Source organism: Hippoglossus stenolepis, chromosome 1, assembly GCF_022539355.2.
Source record: "Hippoglossus stenolepis isolate QCI-W04-F060 chromosome 1, HSTE1.2, whole genome shotgun sequence".
Lineage (NCBI taxonomy): Eukaryota > Metazoa > Chordata > Actinopteri > Pleuronectiformes > Pleuronectidae > Hippoglossus > Hippoglossus stenolepis.
In genome coordinates, this window is record NC_061483.1 from 23,042,256 (window position 1) to 23,063,563 (window position 21,308).

General features: G+C 43.6%; 1 protein-coding gene across 2 annotated transcripts in view; it reads right to left on the minus strand.

Annotated features, from left to right (window-relative positions):
- Positions 1 to 11,496: 11,496 nt before the first annotated feature.
- Positions 11,497 to 21,308, minus strand: part of fto (FTO alpha-ketoglutarate dependent dioxygenase) — a 121,702-nt gene continuing 111,890 nt past the window's right edge. For both annotated transcript variants that reach the window (XM_035151117.2, XM_035151155.2), the window contains 2 exons: positions 14,231 to 14,371; positions 11,497 to 12,972 (listed from right to left, as the gene is read on the minus strand). In XM_035151117.2, the coding sequence (XP_035007008.2) occupies positions 12,966 to 12,972; positions 14,231 to 14,371 (148 nt within the window). In that variant the 3' untranslated portion in view covers positions 11,497 to 12,965. The remainder of the gene's footprint in view (positions 12,973 to 14,230; positions 14,372 to 21,308) is intronic.

Consider the following 21,308-nt stretch of genomic DNA (forward strand, 5'->3'; position numbering starts at 1 on the left):
CGGCTCGCTGAAAATGTAAATGCACACGAGGCAGAGAGAGCAGACTTCTTCCTCTCATTCCACCTCTTCTTCCTCCTCCTCCTCCTCCTCCTCCTCCAACTTCACTTTGCTCTCTTTCATTTTGATCTGTCTATCCGTGGTCTGTGTGCGAGGGGGAGAGGCGGCTGGCAGGTGGATGTGTGCAAAGGTATTGAGGCCTATGAAATATTTACCAAAGCAATAATGACTCCCTGGACGGAGTGGAGAGGAGGAAGAGTGCGAGGAGACGAGAGGGTGGGGGGGGGAAAGAGCAAGAAGAGAGAAACAGGAGAGTGAAGAGAGCCTGTCTGCTTTTTTGTCAGAAGAGAGGATGAAGAAAGATGAAGGAGGCAAACCTGAGACTTTCAAACTTTGCTTGTTCTCTGAATGAAGAATAAAGATTAGTGGTGTCACATTATGACGCCTAAAATATCAAAGTGATGACGGCAGTGATAACAAATTCAAAATAAACTTGAGTGCTATTGTTTGTTCCCTTTTTATGACTTTTGACAAAAAAAACATGATAAATAAAATACAAATCCCTGCAGCAAAATGCTCCAAATAAAGACCTCTAGCAAAACATGCATTCTGTGGCATCTTCAGATTCTTTTGATGTGAAAAACTTTAAGTTAGTTGAAGCATTTCTGTGTTGTTTTTATTATGTTGCTCTGACTGAGTTCACCTGTAAATGTGCAGAGTGTCAAGCGTCAGTGACTGACTCCTTCTAGGACTTGGTTTATATATTTTTTGTTAGTTTTTTTTGCATCTACAAATAATTAGCCCAAAACGTCCACAAGGTAATTGCTCTAAAATGAAAGAGACCTAATAAAAACGAAATCAAAACGAATACAAAAATACAAACCTAATACAAAAAAATATATAATAATAATATTTGAAAAAGTGTAACAATGGTTTAAAGAGATAGAGTCTTGCAGAAGATATTTAACAGATGCGGACACCAGAGTGTAGATGTATCTGGTTGAACTCCAAATTATTCAGTCATCTGTAACACGGCTACAGTAACATGGTTGATAATAAGAAGTGAGAATAGGATGACTGAATTATTTTACATCAGATTTTAAAAGACTGAATTATGTTCAGAATCTTGCATTTACGGTAATGTAAATTAATTTTGTCTGCCGTCTTTGTTTAAATATTTCTACTTTTGTATTTAATTTGTTGAGTATCTATAAGTATGTTTCTACTTTTAGTATTATTTCATTATTTATTTTTCCGTTTTTGTCTAGATTAGTCATTACATATTTCTTTAACTGAGAATGTTGTTGTGGTTGGGTGAGTGTTTCTTTATGTATGTTTGTTTATTCAAAAGAATGACAAATGACAAATTAATCAAAATACTTATTTTTCAAAGCTTGTTTGTGAATGAAAAAGCCTGAAAATATATTTTAACACACACACACACACACACACACACACACACACACACACAGGGATGCACGCGGAAACTCTCCTTGTAATATAACCCTCTCCAGGGCTCTCGGAGAGTAGAAATTCTAGGACGAGTGCCCCTGTGGCGAATCTTTAATGCACAGGCCTCCTCTTGTTTGCAGACAGGACTCGGCATCACACTGTGGGACAGTTTGATCCGGACAGCCAGCAGGGCCCGCTTCAGATGAGACGGTGGAGGGAAGGAAACTCTGCTGCTGTTTTCCCTTCATAGCACGACCAGGATGCTGGGGTGGCTCAGAACAACAGTGAGCTATCCAACCCAAGTCTGTGGATTAGGACGGGAGGAAGGACCCGCTCGGTGCGTGATGGAGGTAGGGGGTCCGTTTGGATGTGTCTACAATGGGAGTGAGCCACAGATAGCGAGCAAGGGTTGGGACAAACAAACATGAACCTTTGTACTGTTTAACTCTGTGTGAGACCGTCACAGATGGGAGGAAAAAGTCCTGGAATACTTTAAGTAGAAATGCTTGACTTGAGATTTTACTCAAGTTTAAGTGAGATCTTTTTTTGTATTTGCCAAGAGAACAAAGATCGTTTCCTGAATCTGCTTAATTCCACTAAAATTACGAAATAAATCACTCTGGTGGAAGATGAGGGAAATTTAGTTTTCCAATTAAATGAAAAAATAAATTTGCTTATCTCCGCAAAAGCCCAACAGTCTACTTAAATTCAATCAAGCTGCAACACATTTTACACACACATTGATGTCAGTTCACTGAATATGTCAGATTTTCTTTCCATCAAGATCTATTAATTATTCCCTGGGAAATTTGTGAAAATGTAAAAAAAAAAATGCACTCTTGCAATGGTCCCTGATAAATACTGCATCCTTCCACTAAATTTCATGGTAATCCATCCAGTAATTTTGTATAATCTTGCTAACAAACAACCCAACAAACAAACAGACAAGGGTGAAAACATAACCCATTTGACGTAGGTAATAATTTAAAAGTCATGGCAGCTTTTTGTTACTCTGGAAGTAAATCCTCAACCTTAGAAATGTATAATTTGCTTAATTATAAACCATTTTACAGCAGAGTATAGTGGGCATATGTATTTACATAAGTGTCTCAGTTGCAGTCATGCCGTTAATCGCACTAACAAATACAATGTGCCCTCTGAGCTACAAACACCAGCAGCTCTACAAGTCTAATAACCAGGTCTTGTTTGTTACTTTGAGTAGTTGCTGCTGACGTCTTCCCCAGCACTTTGCTGCCGTGCACTGACTTAGCAGGGAGCTCCACTGCATGTAAGCATGGAAGATTTATGTCAGAGTGCGAGTATGTGTCCAAAACATGACACACCCTGTGTACTCCCTGAAGCGAGAGGCTACACTTCCTGATCAGCAAGCCTGACACACTGGACAGCTGACCCCTGACCCCTGGTTTCACCTGAGTCGCAGAGCGACCCTGCAGCCCATTCTCCTGCTCCTGCGGGGTCGCCGGGGTCACAGTTGACACAGCAGTACTGTGTTATGCTGAGCTCCGAGAGCTTCCACACATCAGCACCACCCCTTCACTCAGGAAATCAGTGTCAAGCCAAATGGACTTGACGGCTGTGTGTGTAAACGTGTGTTTTAAGTGTGGGAAGACTTCTTCTTCTAAATCTTCGAAATAAATAACATTATTGCAATGATTAGGATGATAATCATTACAATACATTTGAGTAATCAGTCCATGTGTGTAGTTGTGTGTGTTGACATTCAGGAATATCAAACTTGAGGAATTTCCTTCTTTCCAAATATAGATTTTTTTCTCTCCTGATATCCTTATTAATACAAACATTAATTTCTCCCGATGTAGATGAAGCAAAACTGTAAGAGAAGTGCAACAAGGGAGGTGGATGGAAAAGATTGAGCACCTTTTAGAACAAACGCGTCACGGGGCCCATTCCAAACGAGCCCATCTGTATGATGTGTAATTGATCAGTGTGACAGAGTGTTGTGCAGCAGCGCTCATGGGCCACATGTGACAAACGACTCGACACGACCTCGAGAGCTGACCTACACACAACCAGGAGAGTGGAGCATAAAAAAAAAAAAGAACTGAAAGAACATACAAGCAATCCTATAGCAGAGAAATCTATGCAGCTGAAGCGAAACTGCATTTGGTCTGATGAGGGACGTTAAACAACAACTGGACCGGCGGGCAATTACCATGATTGGAGTGCTGTGCCTTGTGCAGAGCCATCGAGACAGAGACGGAGTTAGTGGAGAGGTGGAGTATCCCCACCTTCCCTCATCGGCCGCAGAGGCCCTGTGCTCATTAACATGCATGCTTTTACAGGCCTGACCATACCAGTCAATGCTCTCCACTTTATTTATTAGTAAATAGAGACAGATGGCGATGAGGAGGTAGTATCGACTACCCATAGCCTTTTAAACAGGAATCAATGGCAGGGGTGGAGCACTGAGACGGGGGGCATTAACTCGCTAATACAGCCGTATGAAATGAGCCAGGGCCTCTGAAGATCTCTGGGTTTTCTCCGTCTGCAAAGCTTTACAGTATTTGTTTTATTAAAGTAGGGGGAGAACATGACTTCACTTGTGACTTATTGGAGCTAACAGCTGTCAACATATTTATAAGCAGATGCAATACACCATCGATCCCATTGATTGGCCAAGCAGTCGTGTTGCAGGTTTTATTTCAGTGACAGAAAAGCGTTAGCACGTAGCCGGGGCTTGATTGAGCAGCGACTTGGATCTCCGATCGAACTGGGCATGTGCTGTGGTCGCGTGTGACAAGATGTGAGGGCGTCATGGACGTTACACTGACTGATGCGCACACGCACACGGTGTTGCAGTTTAGCCCGATATGGGGGGGATCAGGACAGCGGACAGACGCTGTAGATGTTCACAATTACATTAACTGGGTGTAAGCATCTAAGATTTATCCCACTAGTGGGTATTGATTGCAGGGGTGTGGCTGGGCACAATGTGTGTGCAGTAAATTAATCTGTGTTTTAAGGATTGGAGCGAGAAGACACAGGAGGAGGGAGGAAAAAGATAGATAGATAGATAGATAGATAGATAGATAGATAGATAGATAGATAGATAGATAGATAGATAGATAGATGAGCGCGCAGAGATCATGTCTTGTCTTTGGCGTGAAACAGAGGCCTGCTGTAGCGCTGCTGTCAGAGGTCATCTCCGTCATCTATATTAATAAGTCTTTATCATCTCCCTGCTCTGTCTGCCAGCACACACCAGACACAATCCAACACAGAACAACTCATCCCCTCCAATAACCCCGCAGCCCCCTGCACAGGGACCAGCTGAGCTGCAGTGAGCCGGCGCCTTAAACCACCCACTGCCGAGGCAATTAAGAGTTTAACCTGGATGCAGCCCGGGGAATCCAGAGAGAGACTCCAGTCAAATAGAGCAAGGCTCTGCTGAAAGACAGGAAGACAGGAGCGAGGGAGGGAGGGAGGAAGAGAAAAGTCAGGTGAGGAGTAGAGGAGAGGATGGTAAGTAACAGGAGAGCTGGGAGCAGGAAGGAGAGAAGGAAACACAAATGAGTGCACAGATAGACGGAGGAAGAGCAAAGCCTGGTGGAGGCAGAGCGAGGGAATCTCAGCGCAGTGTACACACAGCCCCTCTCCTCCGTGAGAAGAAGGTCACCGGCTCTCTCCGAGGACTCGCTTAAATAAAGTCCCCTATCCTGCACTTTTGTGGGCAAACAACCTCCTCTACTCTTTATTAACTAAATATGAGAGGACTTTGACCGGGGGACAAAAATTCAATATTTTTTCCCCCACCAAATATTTAAACCAAGCAAATAAACAGACAAATAAATAGATCTCCTCTGCCAGGGGAGAGGGGTCCAGCCGCTCCTCTGGATGTAATTTGACGGCCCACTTACTTGGAGGGCCAGAGCCCAGTGCTACTCAGACACTCATTTGAAGAGCTGTCAATCAAGGGCCAGCAGCGTTGGTGATGGGGACATGTGTGTGTGTGTGTGTGTGTGTGTGTGTGTGTGTTTGTGTGTTTGTGTGTTTGTGTGTGTCTGGCCAGCATCCTCATGGTTGGAGCAGATGAGGTGATGAATACATCACACCTTCCTCCTTCCCTTATTACTACCTAATATTCAGAGGTTGTCGTCGCGAGTTGACGAAAGGTTAAATGCATCACTTATGAGGTATTCACTGTCACTTCATCGGCCCTTTTAGCGCTCAGACATGAGTTTGCCTCTCAGGTTGAGGGGTGGCGTCCGGGTAAAGCATGCAGGAGGCAGGATATGACGTACAGATTCTGCTGTGGAAATCACATTTTGTTGACAGCACGTCTTCTGCCTCTTCTAAGTGTATGGCAACTCTTTTTCATCCTGAGATATTTGTGTTGGTCTAGTTTTAAGTCCATTGCACATTAGAATCGTCATCAACACACTCGCTCATTGTATATTATCACACGGGCTCACTTGTACATTTTTCGGGGCTGTTAGGATAATTTACAGAGAATGTCTGGAGCTACATCCACATTGCTTTGTTTTCGTTTGTAAATGCATCAACTCTGCTACAGATATGCCTGGTGGCCTCACTACTCCACAGCGTTAGAGTCGCTTAAACAGAGGAGTTTGGAAAAACCCTGCTGGCCAAATGGTTTCACAGAGAAACCTTTTTCATGAACATTGAACTGCTTCCTTTGTAGTTTGCGCTTATGACTTGAAGCCAGAAAAAAATAAAGGTTTTTAAATGTGAAACGAGATGATATTCATGGGTGAGTCAAATTCTACAGGTTGGAGAGAGCTCCAATGTGCTTTGTGCAACGCCCTGCTTTGATGACACATCCATTCATTACAACGGTTGTGCTAGGAATCGTTGAAACTGGTTCCATGAATCCTGAAAGGATCCGAATCAACAAACCAGTTCTAATTTGGTGGAAAAGAGCCAAGTCTTTTGTTTTACTTGGCTTAACTGAAACACTTGTCACAGGTGTTGTCATTGCACACAAGTAGTAATGGCTACCTTTTGTAACAGAAGCGGTGCCAGCCTATACGCCTTCTCTCTCTCCTGCTACAGAGAGGGGGGAGGGGGGTGTGGGGGGTGTAATATCAAAAGTCCTTTCATCCATTTTAGATGAGATGCAGATGACTCAATTATGCTTGGCCTGACATCAAGTCCACTTGGCGGAGACGCCGCTCACGCTGGAAAACGATCCATTTAATCCCACTGATATGAATGGCAGAGCACTAACAGGGCTCGCAATGGTAAGAGAGTGAGACAGGTATGAGCGGAGATGCTTCAGCGTCACTGTGAGGGAAGAGAGGTAAATGTGGCTGAAGGGCGGGAAAGTGAGGAGGGGGAGTGGGGCGAGGCCCTTGGAAGAGAAGAGAAGAGAAGAGAAGAGAAGAGAAGAGAAGAGAAGAGAAGAGAAGGAGGATTTAAAGATGCAATCTGCAGTATTTTGATTTCTCAAAATTTAAACCACTAGTGCAGTGTCCATTCTAAACACATCTGTTTAGACCTCTGGCAATGCTGGTTGCATCTTTCTTTCTCAAACTACAGAAGTGTTCACGTGTACGGTTTGTATGTATAAGTTTGAATGATTTACTTAACTCGTATTATTTTTTCATACATTGCATGTTGACAGAGGTCTGTCAAGCAAACAAGACAGTTCTACTCAGTAACATTGCAAACATTGCAACAGCAAAACAAACGCTGTGCTTTCAAAGAGGAAGTGATTCTATTAATGTTCTTTCCATGATTCAGATCAGCACCTGCGACACATGTGAAGGTCGTGTCTCTCCGAAATGTTAAAATAAAAATAATAATACTTGTAACAAAGAAAACGTCATAAAGTTAAATGTTAAGTAACAAGTAAACCTGGCTTGTGTTGATCCCTAAAGCAGATGGAACAGACAGTTTAGCCAATAAAAGCTTCTTCCTCACAGCCTCTTCCGTTTACAGCGATTATAATTTTGACTGTAAATTATGTAGAAATAACTAAATGGAATTTTAAAAAATAGGGAGCTTCTATAGTTTGAACTTTGACAGGAAACTGAGCGGACAATTCGACAAGAGGTGCACGTAAAGCATCAGATGAAGATTAGGAGTGAATGAGAGAAATGGGTCAGTCGCTGCAGATTGGAAATGAGACAGCAAGAGATAAAGAGAGGAAGGTCCTGCAGGACAGATGATATCAGGGCTGCTGGTCACCAGAGCCAGGGCCACAGCAGTGACCCACAAGCATGCTCTACATTTGATCAGACTGCTGTTTGATCTGAAAGGCCTCTCTCTCCCAGAAGACCTACTCTACATTCTCCTATCACACGCACACACACACACACACACACACACACTCACGCACACGCACACAGAATGCCATACCCTCTACTCATCAGAGCCGCTAAGCTGCCAAGATCCTGACAGCATCAACATCAGTATCACGACTTCAGCATCACTTTGCTCTCACTCTAGTTCTAATACTAAGTGAACTGAGGGGCAGTGGGCATGTCAGTGGTGATCACCCCGCTAACAGACAGGACAGCGGGTTTGTCGGAAGAGATGCTCGAGACTTTTGAGCTCAGCAGCAACAGCGAGCGGCTCCAACGAGAAAAGGGAAGAGGACATAGATTTGGGGATTTTATGATTTAGTCGATTCTCTGAACCACAAGTTTAAAAAAAATAAAAAACACAAACAGAGGTGTTTGCTGCACAGTGATTGGATAAGATAGATATGATAAACTTGACTGATCCCATGTCAGGGACATTTACTTGTTACAGCAGCAGATAGTCAGAATGAGAAAGACAAGGGAACAGGGGAAAGTATGGAAATAGAATTAAATAGGCAATAAAATAGAAAATGAAGACAAAGGAAATAAAAGAAAATTACAGAGAATGTGAAGATAATATACATCTTACACAACAGATGTAAATATTATTTAGAGAGTGACAAATGTACTTGTGTAAAGTGCAGTGGCACGGGATGATGCATGAGGATGTGTATTGTATTTGCAAAATATATATAGTGCATATAGGTATGACATATAGAAACAGACACACACACACACACACACACACACACACACACACACACACATATTAAAAGCTCAGAGAGTTGATGACATCTATTAATATTGTGACTCCATGGAGTAATACACAAAAGAATAGACTGATTTCAACAACTGCTGTGTAGTTGTATAAATAATCAAGTCAAAGCTGGCTAATGCAGCAACATGAATCCTTATTAAAACATAACCACAAATTATTTTATCTTGAGAAATTAATATACATGCTAAGACACAGTTATTAAATCAGTGCTTACTGATCAATACTGAGATTTTTTTTTTCAAGTGTAAGTTATATATGAGAGGCATGACCTTACCGTCTGTGTGACCTTTAACGTCATTCACAGAGCAATCACTGCCTGACGCTGCCTTGTATTTATGCTGATGAGAAACTTCTGCGCTTTGCCTTTTTATGACCTTTGGTGCAATTAACAGTTGCAAAACATTAGGGCTTGCTGTTGCTTCACAAGTATTCAATCAAGTCAGTGTTTTGTCGGCGCTGAGTGCTGTTTGTCTGTGTTAGTGACAAATGAGCGCAGCCCTTCCCACTGTTGACAGCTGCCCCAGAGCTGCGATGCTATCTTCAGGTCCTCTGCCTGCTTCTACAATTACTACTGCCTCTCTGACCCTGGGGCCTCTAACACCAGGCTGCACCCTGGAACCTGCAACACTCAGTCACACACACAACACACACAAGCAAACACTCACACACACAACACACAACACACACACACACACACACACACACACAAAGACACACACAGTCAGATACTTAACACATACCTACTCATTTGTTCAACAGGCTCAAAGACATGTATTCATTCTTGTAAACACAAAATGCAAATACTGAAGCTTGTAATGCATATACACAGAGGAATGCACCTAACCTGGACCCAAAATAAGCACAGTCTACACTATATAATATTATGGTTGAGGTCAGACTTGCTCAGTTGTAAATATAAAATAGTCAAATTGTCCTTCACTGTCATAAACAGACTAATCTTTCATCAAAATAATGTAATAATGCATAACAATCTCTTTATATAAATTGGATATAAATACAATTTGAAATTGAGATTAAGATCCATTTCCTGATTTCATTAAACTGCACTACAATCAAGCCCAGTCCTGAAGCCACACACCGAAACATTTGACTGGGATATGACCCCAAACCGGTACCTTTCTCTACCACACACCTGGTTATTTTATCTCTCCCCTGCACCTATTGTTGGCCTAATTGAGGCTGGCTTGGCTGGTTGGCTGGCGGTTGACCCCGGTCACAACAATGCATACCTGTGGCTCTCACCAGCGCTGCGTAATTGTCTCTTCAAGTGGGGCCCTTTTCCAGTCGGCCCCTGAGGGGAGAGCGCTGCGCACTTATCCATCACTCAGTCACTCAGCCGCTACAGGAAGTAGTTAACATGGGCGACCTCTGGGATGGCGGTCCACCGATGGCAGGGGGTGTGCAGTTGAAGTTTTGGAGACTCACACACAGAACATTAGCTATCACTTCATCACTGGGAGTGACATCACTCAATCAGCCAATCCATCAATCAATTTGTCGTAGACGCTGTTTGCTCTGCTAATTCAGCCAGGTCCTTTGAAGTTCAAAGAAAACAGAGAGCATGATGCAGCTAACCAAAATAAAGCCTGACACAAAGGCTTCCTTGATGAACGCAGAGCAGGAAAACACATGTATTTAACAAACACTTGATGGTGATTTTTTGTTTTGTAACAAAACAAAAAATGGTGTCTTTTCAAAGTCCACAATAAGGTGTCTGCTTCTATGCAAATATCAGCCTTGCCTTAAAATGTGAACAAGATGAAGAGTCTTCAGCCATGCTAGCTGCTCTATGAGACTGTACTAACAGCAATTCCTTGGGCCAAATGCGGAAATTGATCCCCTTCTGAAAAAGGTTCCTGAACGTTACCGGGGAGGTTATTTGTGGGAGCATCAAGTTGACTGTGGACATTGCTTGTCTTTTAGAATGCTAGAATACCCTCAATGACAATGCTAGCATGCTAATGCAAAGTATAATGTGTACTGTAGTTTAGCATGTAGTACTCAACACTATAGAGGAATCAACAAAACCATTGGGATTCATTTTCTGTTCACCATGCATAACTGCATCTCATAGTTGGACCAGAGAGGAAACCAACCGACAGTCCAACTTTCCATACATCCAATGCCGCTGCATGGCTTAAATTACAATAACACTATAGAACAAGTTAATCCCATTAAAAGTATTGAATTATGCAGTATTGTTGATATATTTTGTCTGAACAATATATATATATTGTTTCGCTATTAATGATTTAAGATGGTTGCATTCAAACAGAATTGAATCTGATATGGAGGTAGTTTGTGAAAAGTAGTTTGAGGTGAACAGTGATAGAAAACCTGTTCCTCCACTTGTGAGGATTTGACAGGAGAGAGAGAGAGAGCACTATCAGCAAAGTCCTGTTTCAATTAGTATCACCAAGATTTATTTGCTTTTGTTGTAACAGGCTTGGAAAACCCAAATGTTTGCCCGATGGGAAAATTAGCAGAACTGTATTTATATCTCTAAGTTCCCATGATTGACAGCGACTGTAAGTAAATCTCATTTCTCTGGTATTCACAGCAACATTATTTGTCGGCTTGCTCTGCATGTCAGCCCCATCTGACCTTGGTCTTGGCTGGATGCTACTTTACCTAACAGTGAGCTACGTCATTAAATAAGGGATCTTTGTCCATTGCCGTCCCATTTATCTTGAGGAAGACACAGTAACTCACCTCCACAGCAGCACAGAGGGAGAGTAAAGAGACTCATGCTTGCCCGGGCTGGCTATAGGTTCAAGGTCAGGTGAAAAATATTAGGAGAAATACAATCAATCAACTTTTAAAGTGAAACACACGCACCAACACGTATGAAGAAACCTTGGTATGTGTCATGTGCACCAGTGTTATCCACCAGGACTGAAAAAAAAAGACAAAAGCACACAATGAACAGAGGGATGCGGGTTATTGGATAAAACAGTTCTTTAATTACTGCCATTCCTATTGCTTCAGACAGACAAGCTGTGGCGCAGGGAGCACAGAGTGATTCAAACAAGTCAACGCTACTGCCGATCTACAAACAAATCTCTCTGACAACAACAAACAAGAGAGGCGCTGCGAAAAGAAGAAGCAAGAACAGCGTTTGGCAACCATTAACATCTTGGAAAAAACTTCAGAAGTAAAAAAAGGAGTGCATTCTGCATTTTTAATAGTAAACAGCGTCTCTACTTCATCATGAACTAGATAGAGAAGGAAATCAAACGAGGAGGGCTGCTACACTGCTTTGACGTTGGCCCCCTTTTCCACCCTTTTTAGCTTTTTTGAAAGTGGATTTTGTCAGAAGCGCCGGATCTCTCTCTCTCTCTCTCTCTTGCTCACTTTCTCAGATGGCCCGCAGCATTACAGGGGAATATGGTGCTGTACACACTTTAAGAGTAATTAAAAGCGATTGAACAGCTGTAATTATGAGAAACGGCGGTTGTGTTCCAGGTCATTCTATCAGTGTTGCCTTTCATCAGAGCAGAGGCAGAGGGGGCCCCGCTGCTCGTCTCTGTTTCTCCATATGCGCATCTTCAAGAACAAACAACTGGCAGGCTGCCTACAGGCTCGCACACACTATCACATTCACACACACGCCCTCATGTCGACACGTGGGAGAGTGAACGTGCACAAACACACACGGGCCGACGACTGATCACATGTATATTCACATGGCTAAAGGTTTGCACACAAACACCCACACACACACACATCAATGTGACACAAGCGCAATATCATACGGAAAACAACACATTCTTCATGTTCTCCATTTGGTGACATTCATAACTTTTTTTAATCATAAATCTTTCTTTGGTCTCATTCCACCTCTGAACCCAATAAACAGGATTACACTATACAATACCATGTGAGCGAAGTGAGTCTCTTCTAAACCGTCCTATACTGTATAACACTGTGTGACAAATAGAAAGCATATGTCTGTACTCTACTGGGACTACTGAGAATGAGTTGATCTATCGACAAAAGCGACTGGGTTACATGAGATTAAGAAAAGGAGTACACTGAAATAATAAATAGTTGCACGATGTATGCTAACACTGAAATGCGGGTTCCATCGTTAGACGTCTGTGACACTAGGAGCTTGTCGCTAAGCTTGTGTTGTTAGCATGTTACTGAAGCGCTACTCTGGTTCTAAGGTGCTGGTCTGGTTTCCATTCCAGCCAAATCCAAGCAAGGGCGGCTGAGACGCCAGGGGTCGGCTGGGGGCAGCGCAGGTTGGAGTAGGGGAGTGATGTAGGTGCCCCAATCAAAAGAAAAAACTATCTTGATCACAACGGAGATGTCGTCAGTGGTCTGTCCCCTCAGCTACTATGGGGGATTCAGAAAAGCTGGTGGGTTTTTCCTTCTGTTTCTGTCTCTCTTCATCTTTCCATCCTTCACATCCTGTTCAAAGAGATAATAGAAAAAGAAGATATCATTGATCAAAATACATCTATTCAACACTTGTGATGTATGTTGAAGACTAAAATTTGAATATGACAGGAATAACTTAATAAAGTGTCGTGTCAAGGTCAGTTCTTATATCAACTGAATTACAGTGTGTGCCAATATGCTTCCTCCGCTTTGGAAACCTCCACACAAGTGCAGTGATTGGTCGGCTGTGTGCAGGTGACGGCAAGGTTAAGACTTATCACTCAGGTTTTATTTCTTTCAATCTTTACACAACGATTTATTTTTACCTTTTAATGTGAACAACGAAGTGCAAAGCAAGGAGAGAATGTGTGAATTACTTCAGTATTCACCAAGTCAAAGTCAAGTCAGTTTATGTATATAGCACATTTAAAAAAGCAAAGTTGACCAGAATTTAAATATATATATAAAAACTGAGAATAAATACAAAATAGAAAAGAAAGCAATAAAAATAAATATTAAACATAAATCATAAATATTTGAGAAATAAAATATTGCACAATAGCAATATTATGAAATCAATGTCTCAAACTTAGCTCAAATTCATGTCTGTATAGCTGCTTTCAGATATGCATCAAACTAAAATTATCCGGAGGGGCAGTATGTGAGACATAACTTTTCCAGCTTGCAGGGTAAGCCAGTGGGCGTGTCTAAAATGGTTCTGACATGCAACGCACGTAAAAGAAGACAAACATCTCAGGATGAAAAAGAGATATATATAGAGAAGTCACTGACGAAGACGTCATCTTGGACAGACAATGAGATGTGAGAGCTTTTGCTGATTCGGGCTGATGCAGGTGTTGATGCACTGTAAACAAAAACACATAATCTCTGCACCAAAATGTAAATGTTATATCTTGTCTCCTGCATGATCGACCCAGACGCAACTCTCTCCTGACTGTTCCGGAGATTATCATGTTGTTTTGAACGTGTCTGACTCAGACGATCTCCTGCTGCGTTCTGCATATATGAAAGACAAACTCCGGAAAATGTGCCTGAAAGTTTGTGTCTGAAAATGACTCATGTAACTTTGTATGAGTACAGAGATGATTCAAACCTGCAGACATGAATGTATGAAAACATGAAACTGATAAGGTCTCTTTTTTGAGTAACTATTAAGCCACAAGAAAGTAAAGAATAAACAAGTGTGACTGAATGTGGGCACTATGGGAGACATATGAATACACCATGCACATAAACACATTTCTACACTCCCACATGAAAGGCCCACCTCCAGAGAAGTGACTCCACTTTGTTGATGATGTCGGCCAGATCAAAGGGCAGCGGCATGTTGGGGTCATCCACACCCCAGAAGGGCCGGTCCACTGGGGCCTCCTCGGGGGGTAATGTCTGGGCCAGGCTCGAATGGCACCTGAGGCGACAGGACGCAGGAAATAAGCACACTCATTAACTCCTCCCTCCCATCAAAACCAAGACTACTCATCAGCATGAGGACACGTGTCCAATCTCACTCACAACACTTTCTGCCAGTGCTTTAATGTTTTGAGATGTGATGCTTTCCTGATAATGATTTCAAATCATTGCCACACAAAGTTGAATCCATATGAAGCTAAAACACCTTTGATGTGTGTTTGTCTGTGAGTGTTTTAACTTGTCCCTAAACATACAGTGGGTGTTGTGTGTTTGACCAGGAGACAGTTGACGTTTGTGTTTCCTCTCCTTTTTATGACTCCTAATAATACTGGTTCAAACCTCCAGGATATGAGAGAGTAAGTGTGTCTGTGTGCACAAAGGAGACTGGATGGTATTTTAATTTCTTGGTACAAAACTTTGTTTTTCTTTTTACTCCTGCACATGTGGTTAAGGATATTTAACTCATTGATCTTTATGCAACTTGTACTTCCCTGCTTTGACAATTCAAGCCAGTGAAGCTCATTGAGATAAATGGAGCTGAGTGAGTGGTAGAGAATGATGTGTCAGGAAAGTGTTTCTTAAGCCATAAATGGCTGCCACAGTACCGAGCTGATGAGAAACCATGATATCATGTATCATGATTAACGCTTCATTCATCTTACACACATACAGGCACACGCAGCAGGATGCTTTGCTGAGAACATCACTCTCTCTTGCTGCAATCATGACAGAGCAGTGAGAAATCCAGCCACTTCATGTCACTGTGTGACTTTGATATGATTAATAATCGGAGCTAGTTGTAATTTCTACAGTGTTTGGAACCCCCACAGACCTTAGCCACATCTTTTGTCAGACCAGTGTAAATATTTACTGCCGTGACTTGGTGTTGCTCTCTGCTGTCATTGTAAATCTGCCCTCCCTCAGCCTCTTGACAGACGAGCACGGCCCTTGACCTGGAGGTGCAAGAGGGAGAGGTGGAGGCAGCATTTGTATGTCATGTGGGTAGTGTGTGTTCTTGCGAGTGGTGGCCCAAGAATTTCCTTCTAGAGCTATGAGGCCAGTTCTACTCCCCACTCAGTCATTATGCCAGGGTCTGTCCTGTCATATCCCTTTACCCCATCTACAACCTGAAAAACCTCCAACAACCCCTCACACAACCACACACACATGACCACCACCACCTTGTGGCCAGCAACTAGCGGAGGGGATGGCGAGGACACAGCGAGCCACGGAGAAGAATATGGGGGTCGGTTATGGATGAGTCGAGGGGATGTTAAGGTTGTCAGGGGACAGCCGGGGGCTGCCACAATTTGTGGTTATATATTTTCAACGGAGCCACTTAATGTTCGACTGGCTCTCAGCCTAAGTGCTGCATTTTGGTGCGGTTAGCCCTTTAAAGAGCTGCTGCATTACGGTGGTGAGAACCAGCATTAACATCCACTGTTCCAATATATCTTCTGCTCTCTGGATCAGGGCCTGATAATAGCATCTGTTAACATGCACTAAGTACCATTATGTAGCACATCACTTCATAAATAATACGATTAGGCGACCTTGGGGCTTTGCGACGAGCCGTGTGTTTAAATGTTCTCATCATTTATTTAGGGTGCGAATTAAAGGAAGCGCCACTTCAGAGAAGGAGGAGGACATGGCTGGCATACATATCCTACAGAGTGTGTGTGTGTGTGTGTGTGTGTGTGTGTGCGCGTGAGAGAGAGAGAGAGAGAAAACCGACCCAGACAGCACACTCTCACACATGGTGTGGTTCTGCTGACATCAGCTCAAGGAAACCATAGGCCAAGGGAACCTAGGCCTTTGATCTGGTCTGATTAAGTTTTCATGCAGTCGAGCTGTGAGAGAAAACACTCGCCTCTTTTCTCCTGTCCTGACTCATAATGAAAGACTACATAGCGTAAAATAAACCTGACCGGTCGCCTTCAACGGAGCTGCTGCATTTATCTGACAAGGGATCTTGCAACATTAGCTTGCAAATAGAAGGCTCCTGGTTTAGCAGAGATATAAAAGATATGGAGACTGGAAGACTATCAAAGATAATATAGTGTAGGTAATTCAGCAGACGCTTTTACACAATCTACCACTGTTCATGAAGTACCGTCCCTTGACTGCTAAAATGGAACCAAACAAAAAGTCAATATCAAGCGAGGTGCCTTAAGCTCTCCAGGGCTCTGGCTAGAAATTCAGCGTAAGCCACAGTGGCGTACAAACAAGGCTCACCAAAAGACTTTCCCATGGCAGAACAGCCCACCTTAAAGTTAAGGTCAAAGACAAAGAGGTGTGTGTGGGAGGTTGAGGAGGGAGAGAACGTGTTTGTGAGTCCAGGCTGTTCCAATGGATTAACCCCAGACAGATATGGGCCTAACTATCCCATCTGGCGCTCGGTCAAGAGAGATTGGCAATACAATCACTCATTTCAATTTGCCCTGAAACCTTATAGCCTAGCGGGCCCCCACTCAAATGGTATGCTAATGTGAAAGGTATCTAGGATTCTATCGCCTCTATTCCACAGAGGCCTTTCCCTCCATGCAGCACAGTGCACTTGAACTACGGCTGGGGCGGCAGCTCCACGGCCCTCGCTGCAGTATGGGCCGGAGCCCCCTTTGCGCTCAAACTAACCACTTTAGCTAAAGTGAGTGTTAATTATGGACAGGCAAAGCAGTCAATAAAAGGTTAATGTAAAAGTCAAAGGATAAATTCCTTTAAGCATTGCATCATTCCACCATCTCCGCGACCAACACACTGCTCGCAGGTCTCCTAATCAATACGTTTTACTGTAATGCGCTCCCCATCGATTTCCTCCCCCCGCTCCATGGTCCAGGCTCCATCACTTGGTTAAAGAAAGGAAAGGGAGAGGGAGAGAGAGGTAGGGGAAGGAGAGAGAGAAAAGGGTAAATAAAATGATTAACCTCGGTTTCACTTTGTTGTTTCACTCTTAGTCTCTCTCTGAAAGGCTTGTTAGAGGAGGGCCGGGTGGTCCAATATCACTGCCATCACCACCATCCAAACCATCATCAGCATCATCAGTCCACTAAATCTCAGGTCGGTGTGTAATTGTGTAGCAGTACACTCAAGCAGGGCCATACATTAAAAGACCCTCTGCTCTTAACAGGATGGAAATCCGCCTAATAGACAACATCAGTGCTTCCGACTCATGCAATTACACTGATAAATGCACAATTGTGTCAGAGCAAGTGAAAAAGAACCCAGAGAACGTAGATGGGAGACAACACTTATTGCATTATTGCTACAGGAGGTCATTTGTAACCACATGGGACCAGTCAGCTCGGACTGCTTGACTCGGGACATTATCATCGGACCAGGGTGGAGCCAGGTCTTGCTGACAGAGCTTTTTGGAAGTGATTTACAGAGGTTCAGATAGTTTGAATAAACTTGATGTGATTGTTTCACGTAAGTAAATGCAAAAAGACCCCTCCGTTGGTGCATCAATGTGGAAAGAGTGACCTTCAAAATTAAAAACCAGCACGATGTCTCAAACAATAGTAAAAGCCAAAAAGGTTGAAGATCCTTGTGCAGAGTACAGCTTCTCCTGGAGTGAGGCTGAAAAAGTGTTGTTTTGTAAAATGGTAATTAAATAAATAGTGTCAATCCTGGGCGGTGTGTTGTTAGTAATACTAAAAGCCATTCATCAAATCCACGTCAGAAAAAAATCCATTGAATCAACCTTCAAAACATACCTTGTATTGGATTTATGTTTCAGTTGTTTTGATATATAAAACTTTAGACAGACATATTGCGTAAAAAGTTGAACTTTCACCTACAACGACCTGAGTGGTTTGTACATTTTTTCTTTGCTAATATAAAAAAAAAGATTAAAGAATAAGTAATTGATTTGTTTGACACTGTTCTTGTTTACAAAGTGAATGTAGGTCAACGCATTGAGAATCATCTCCAAAGTACATGGCATGCCCTTCACACTAACCCATCCAGACCAAAAACCAAACCCTGTGTAAAGATACAATGGCGCAGACCATCAATCAATCATCCACAATAACTCTGAGCTGTATCATAAGCCTGCGCTGATCAAGGAAGGCAAAATACCTCAGATCACCTGCTCCCTCATGCTCTGGCTGCGCTTCACTTGACTCTCTAGCTCTCCTGTCCAGGTGTGAGTTTTTATGGGTTTGGCAACCCGAGAGCCTGATACTGAGAATGCAATCAAACAAGTCATGAAAAAACTGGCATGTGTCTCATAAATCCGCCTGCCCCTGAAGGTAAGGCATGCAATCACGTTCCAAGTAGAAGGAAAGAAAGAAGATATTATCTATGTACATTCTATATCTATGCAATGTTGTGTAAGGATTGAGCGATTGAGCACATCTGTCTTTGTATGTCATGCAGTTGGATTACGGGTGGGAGACAGACGGATAGCATTTATCTACATACTTATCTTTCTACTGTGTTGTGCAAGATATAAGTGATGTCATGCAGAGGGCAGTGTGACAGGGAGACATTCAGAGCAAGGCCCAACCTGTGAGGTGTCGAGGCTCGGATCTCACCGCCACCACCGAAGACTCCGAAGGTCCTGTGAACTCTCAGCCTGAACTGCGCGTCAGATCCCCACCCACCATACCCAGCTCCCATTATCCCAATCACTGCCACATTCAGCGATAAATGTAAAGTGGTGCAGAATGTGAGCCAGCCAGCCAGAAAGCGTGGGCAGGCCCGCGTCTTAACCGTTTCCTCAGGATCAATCAAACGCTATTGTGTCTGCAGACAGCTGCTGACTGTACACTTTGTGAGTGTGTGAGTGTGTGAGGTGGGCAATTGTGGAGAAAGAAACAGAGAGGGAAGGGGTGGGTGTGGAGGGGGGTCATCAAATGCATGACATATGTTCCTTTCATTTTGATTCCCTCTAAGGAGCCTGGGCTAATAAAACTAACATCTGATGCACTCTTTTCCCCTTTAATTAATGGTTGAGGAAACCACGCAAAAATGCATTAGCAAGGGGTGGGGGGGGGGGGACGGGGACGAGGTGGGTCCTGCTTGGGGCTTTCAGCACTCTCCCCCACGTGCCACCATGTAACTGCTGCTTCTGGGAACAATAATTCTGCCAGGGAGCTTGGGTACCTTTGGGTGGGGCAGCCCCTTCCTTAGACTCTGTGAGGTCTCCCTCTAGCCAGCTGCAGTACGCAGGCTGTTCATTAAACCACATGAAACAAATAAGGCTCATTATTGAGGCATCTCCAGCCAGTTGGGAATGCAGGGCCCAGAGTCTGCATCGGGTCCGTGCACTGCTCGCGGAGGTAGTTTGGATCAGACAGAGAGGGTTAATCTCACCTGTGCAGCCCTGCTTACCTCACACCCTCAGCGTTTGATGTGGCCTGGCTGACTGAGCAGTCTCGGAGCAGGGTGAACCAGATGTAACAGAAAAACACACACAGGGCTAGGTAGCCTCTAAATAGCCTTCATAATTGGTGGCAATAAAACACCGCTGCAGACTGGAAGTGCAAAGGAGGCAAGCCCCTGAACTACAGCTACTGCTCTCAAAAACCAGGTGGACGTCCATTAGGTGCTTAACAGCGTAACAAATTACCGAACACCCTGGCCTGCTCCTTCACCTCCTCAGGCTAAGGGGTGGAATGTGGCCTAATGTCAACACAGGCGCAAAATTTACGAGCAGACAACTATTGTTCAAATGCAATCAGGTTCTAATAAAAAAAGAGGCAGGAAAAGGACAAACAGATAGGGCCCTCCTGGCCATTTACTCTTCCGACGTGGAGTAAGGAGACAGATCACCCCCTAAGGCTCTGGATCTGTGTGTGTTGGTGTGTGTATGTCTGAGAGAGAGAGTGAAGAAGTGTGTGTGTGTGTGTATGTGTGCGTGTGTGCGTGTGTGTGTGTGTGCGTGCTCCCGGCTGACTGGGGAGGAATGAGGGTAACTGGGGCTTAGGGCTGACTAGCCACCTGTGCCAGGCTACACGCTAGTTCAACAGGAGCAGCTGGCTTGAAGGAAAAGTAAAAAAAAAGAAAGAAAACCCCCCCAAAAACAAACGTTTACTCTGGGCCCTGCCAGTCACACCCCAAGGACAACACTAAGCAGGGACCTCAAGCTCAACACAACAACCCTCTCCATCATCGTTCCCAAACGATTCACACGTGGCCAAAAACCAGAGAGAAACATTTTGATATATACGGGCAAGGCTAATTAAAGTTGGTTGTGAAGAGACACTTAAGTTTTTCCTGATGACGCTGTTTATTTATAAAGCCCGGGAGAGAAAATGGAGCAATAAGAGGACTTGATGGCGAGGGGGTAAAGAGGTTACAAGCCTGCGAGTGTTTGCACTTTTTCAGCACGATGTCTGAAGGCCGTAAATCTGCTCTTGGGGAATCAGGAAAAGGGTTACTGTGGCGTTGGGAGCACTAACTTTTAGTTTTCCAGGGCAATGGTACGCTGTTGCTGTGAAAAGTTGTTGTTCTGAGGGTGTTCTTGTAAAACGATAATTTTTAACCCTCATTCCTCCTCTCCACCGTGTATCCCCCTCCCTCCTGGGCAAGCGTCAGTGCCCTGTGGGCATCATCTGAATGGTGCAATAAAGCTGGTGATGGATGAGGCTTGCTTCGACAGCTATACAGCCGAGCCATTGGACAAGGCCTGACTCCAGTCACATGATAAGGTCGATCCAGCATGGGTACAATTCCCACCTGTCTTCAGGTGACAATGGCGGGGTCAAGCTGGCCCAGCTAATTATAGCCTGCTATAACTTCAATTGCCTAGTTACAAGTCATCCCTGTAGCTCCAGGGAATGTGGTGTTAGGTTCTGATGCTTTTGTGTAAAGTTAAACTGTGAGATAGAAGCTTTAAACTGTTGCACAACAGATATTGGGTTTCAGAAACGTGTTCATTAAACTGCTTTACACAAACTAACACAGTGAATTTGCTGTTCCCCTTTACACAA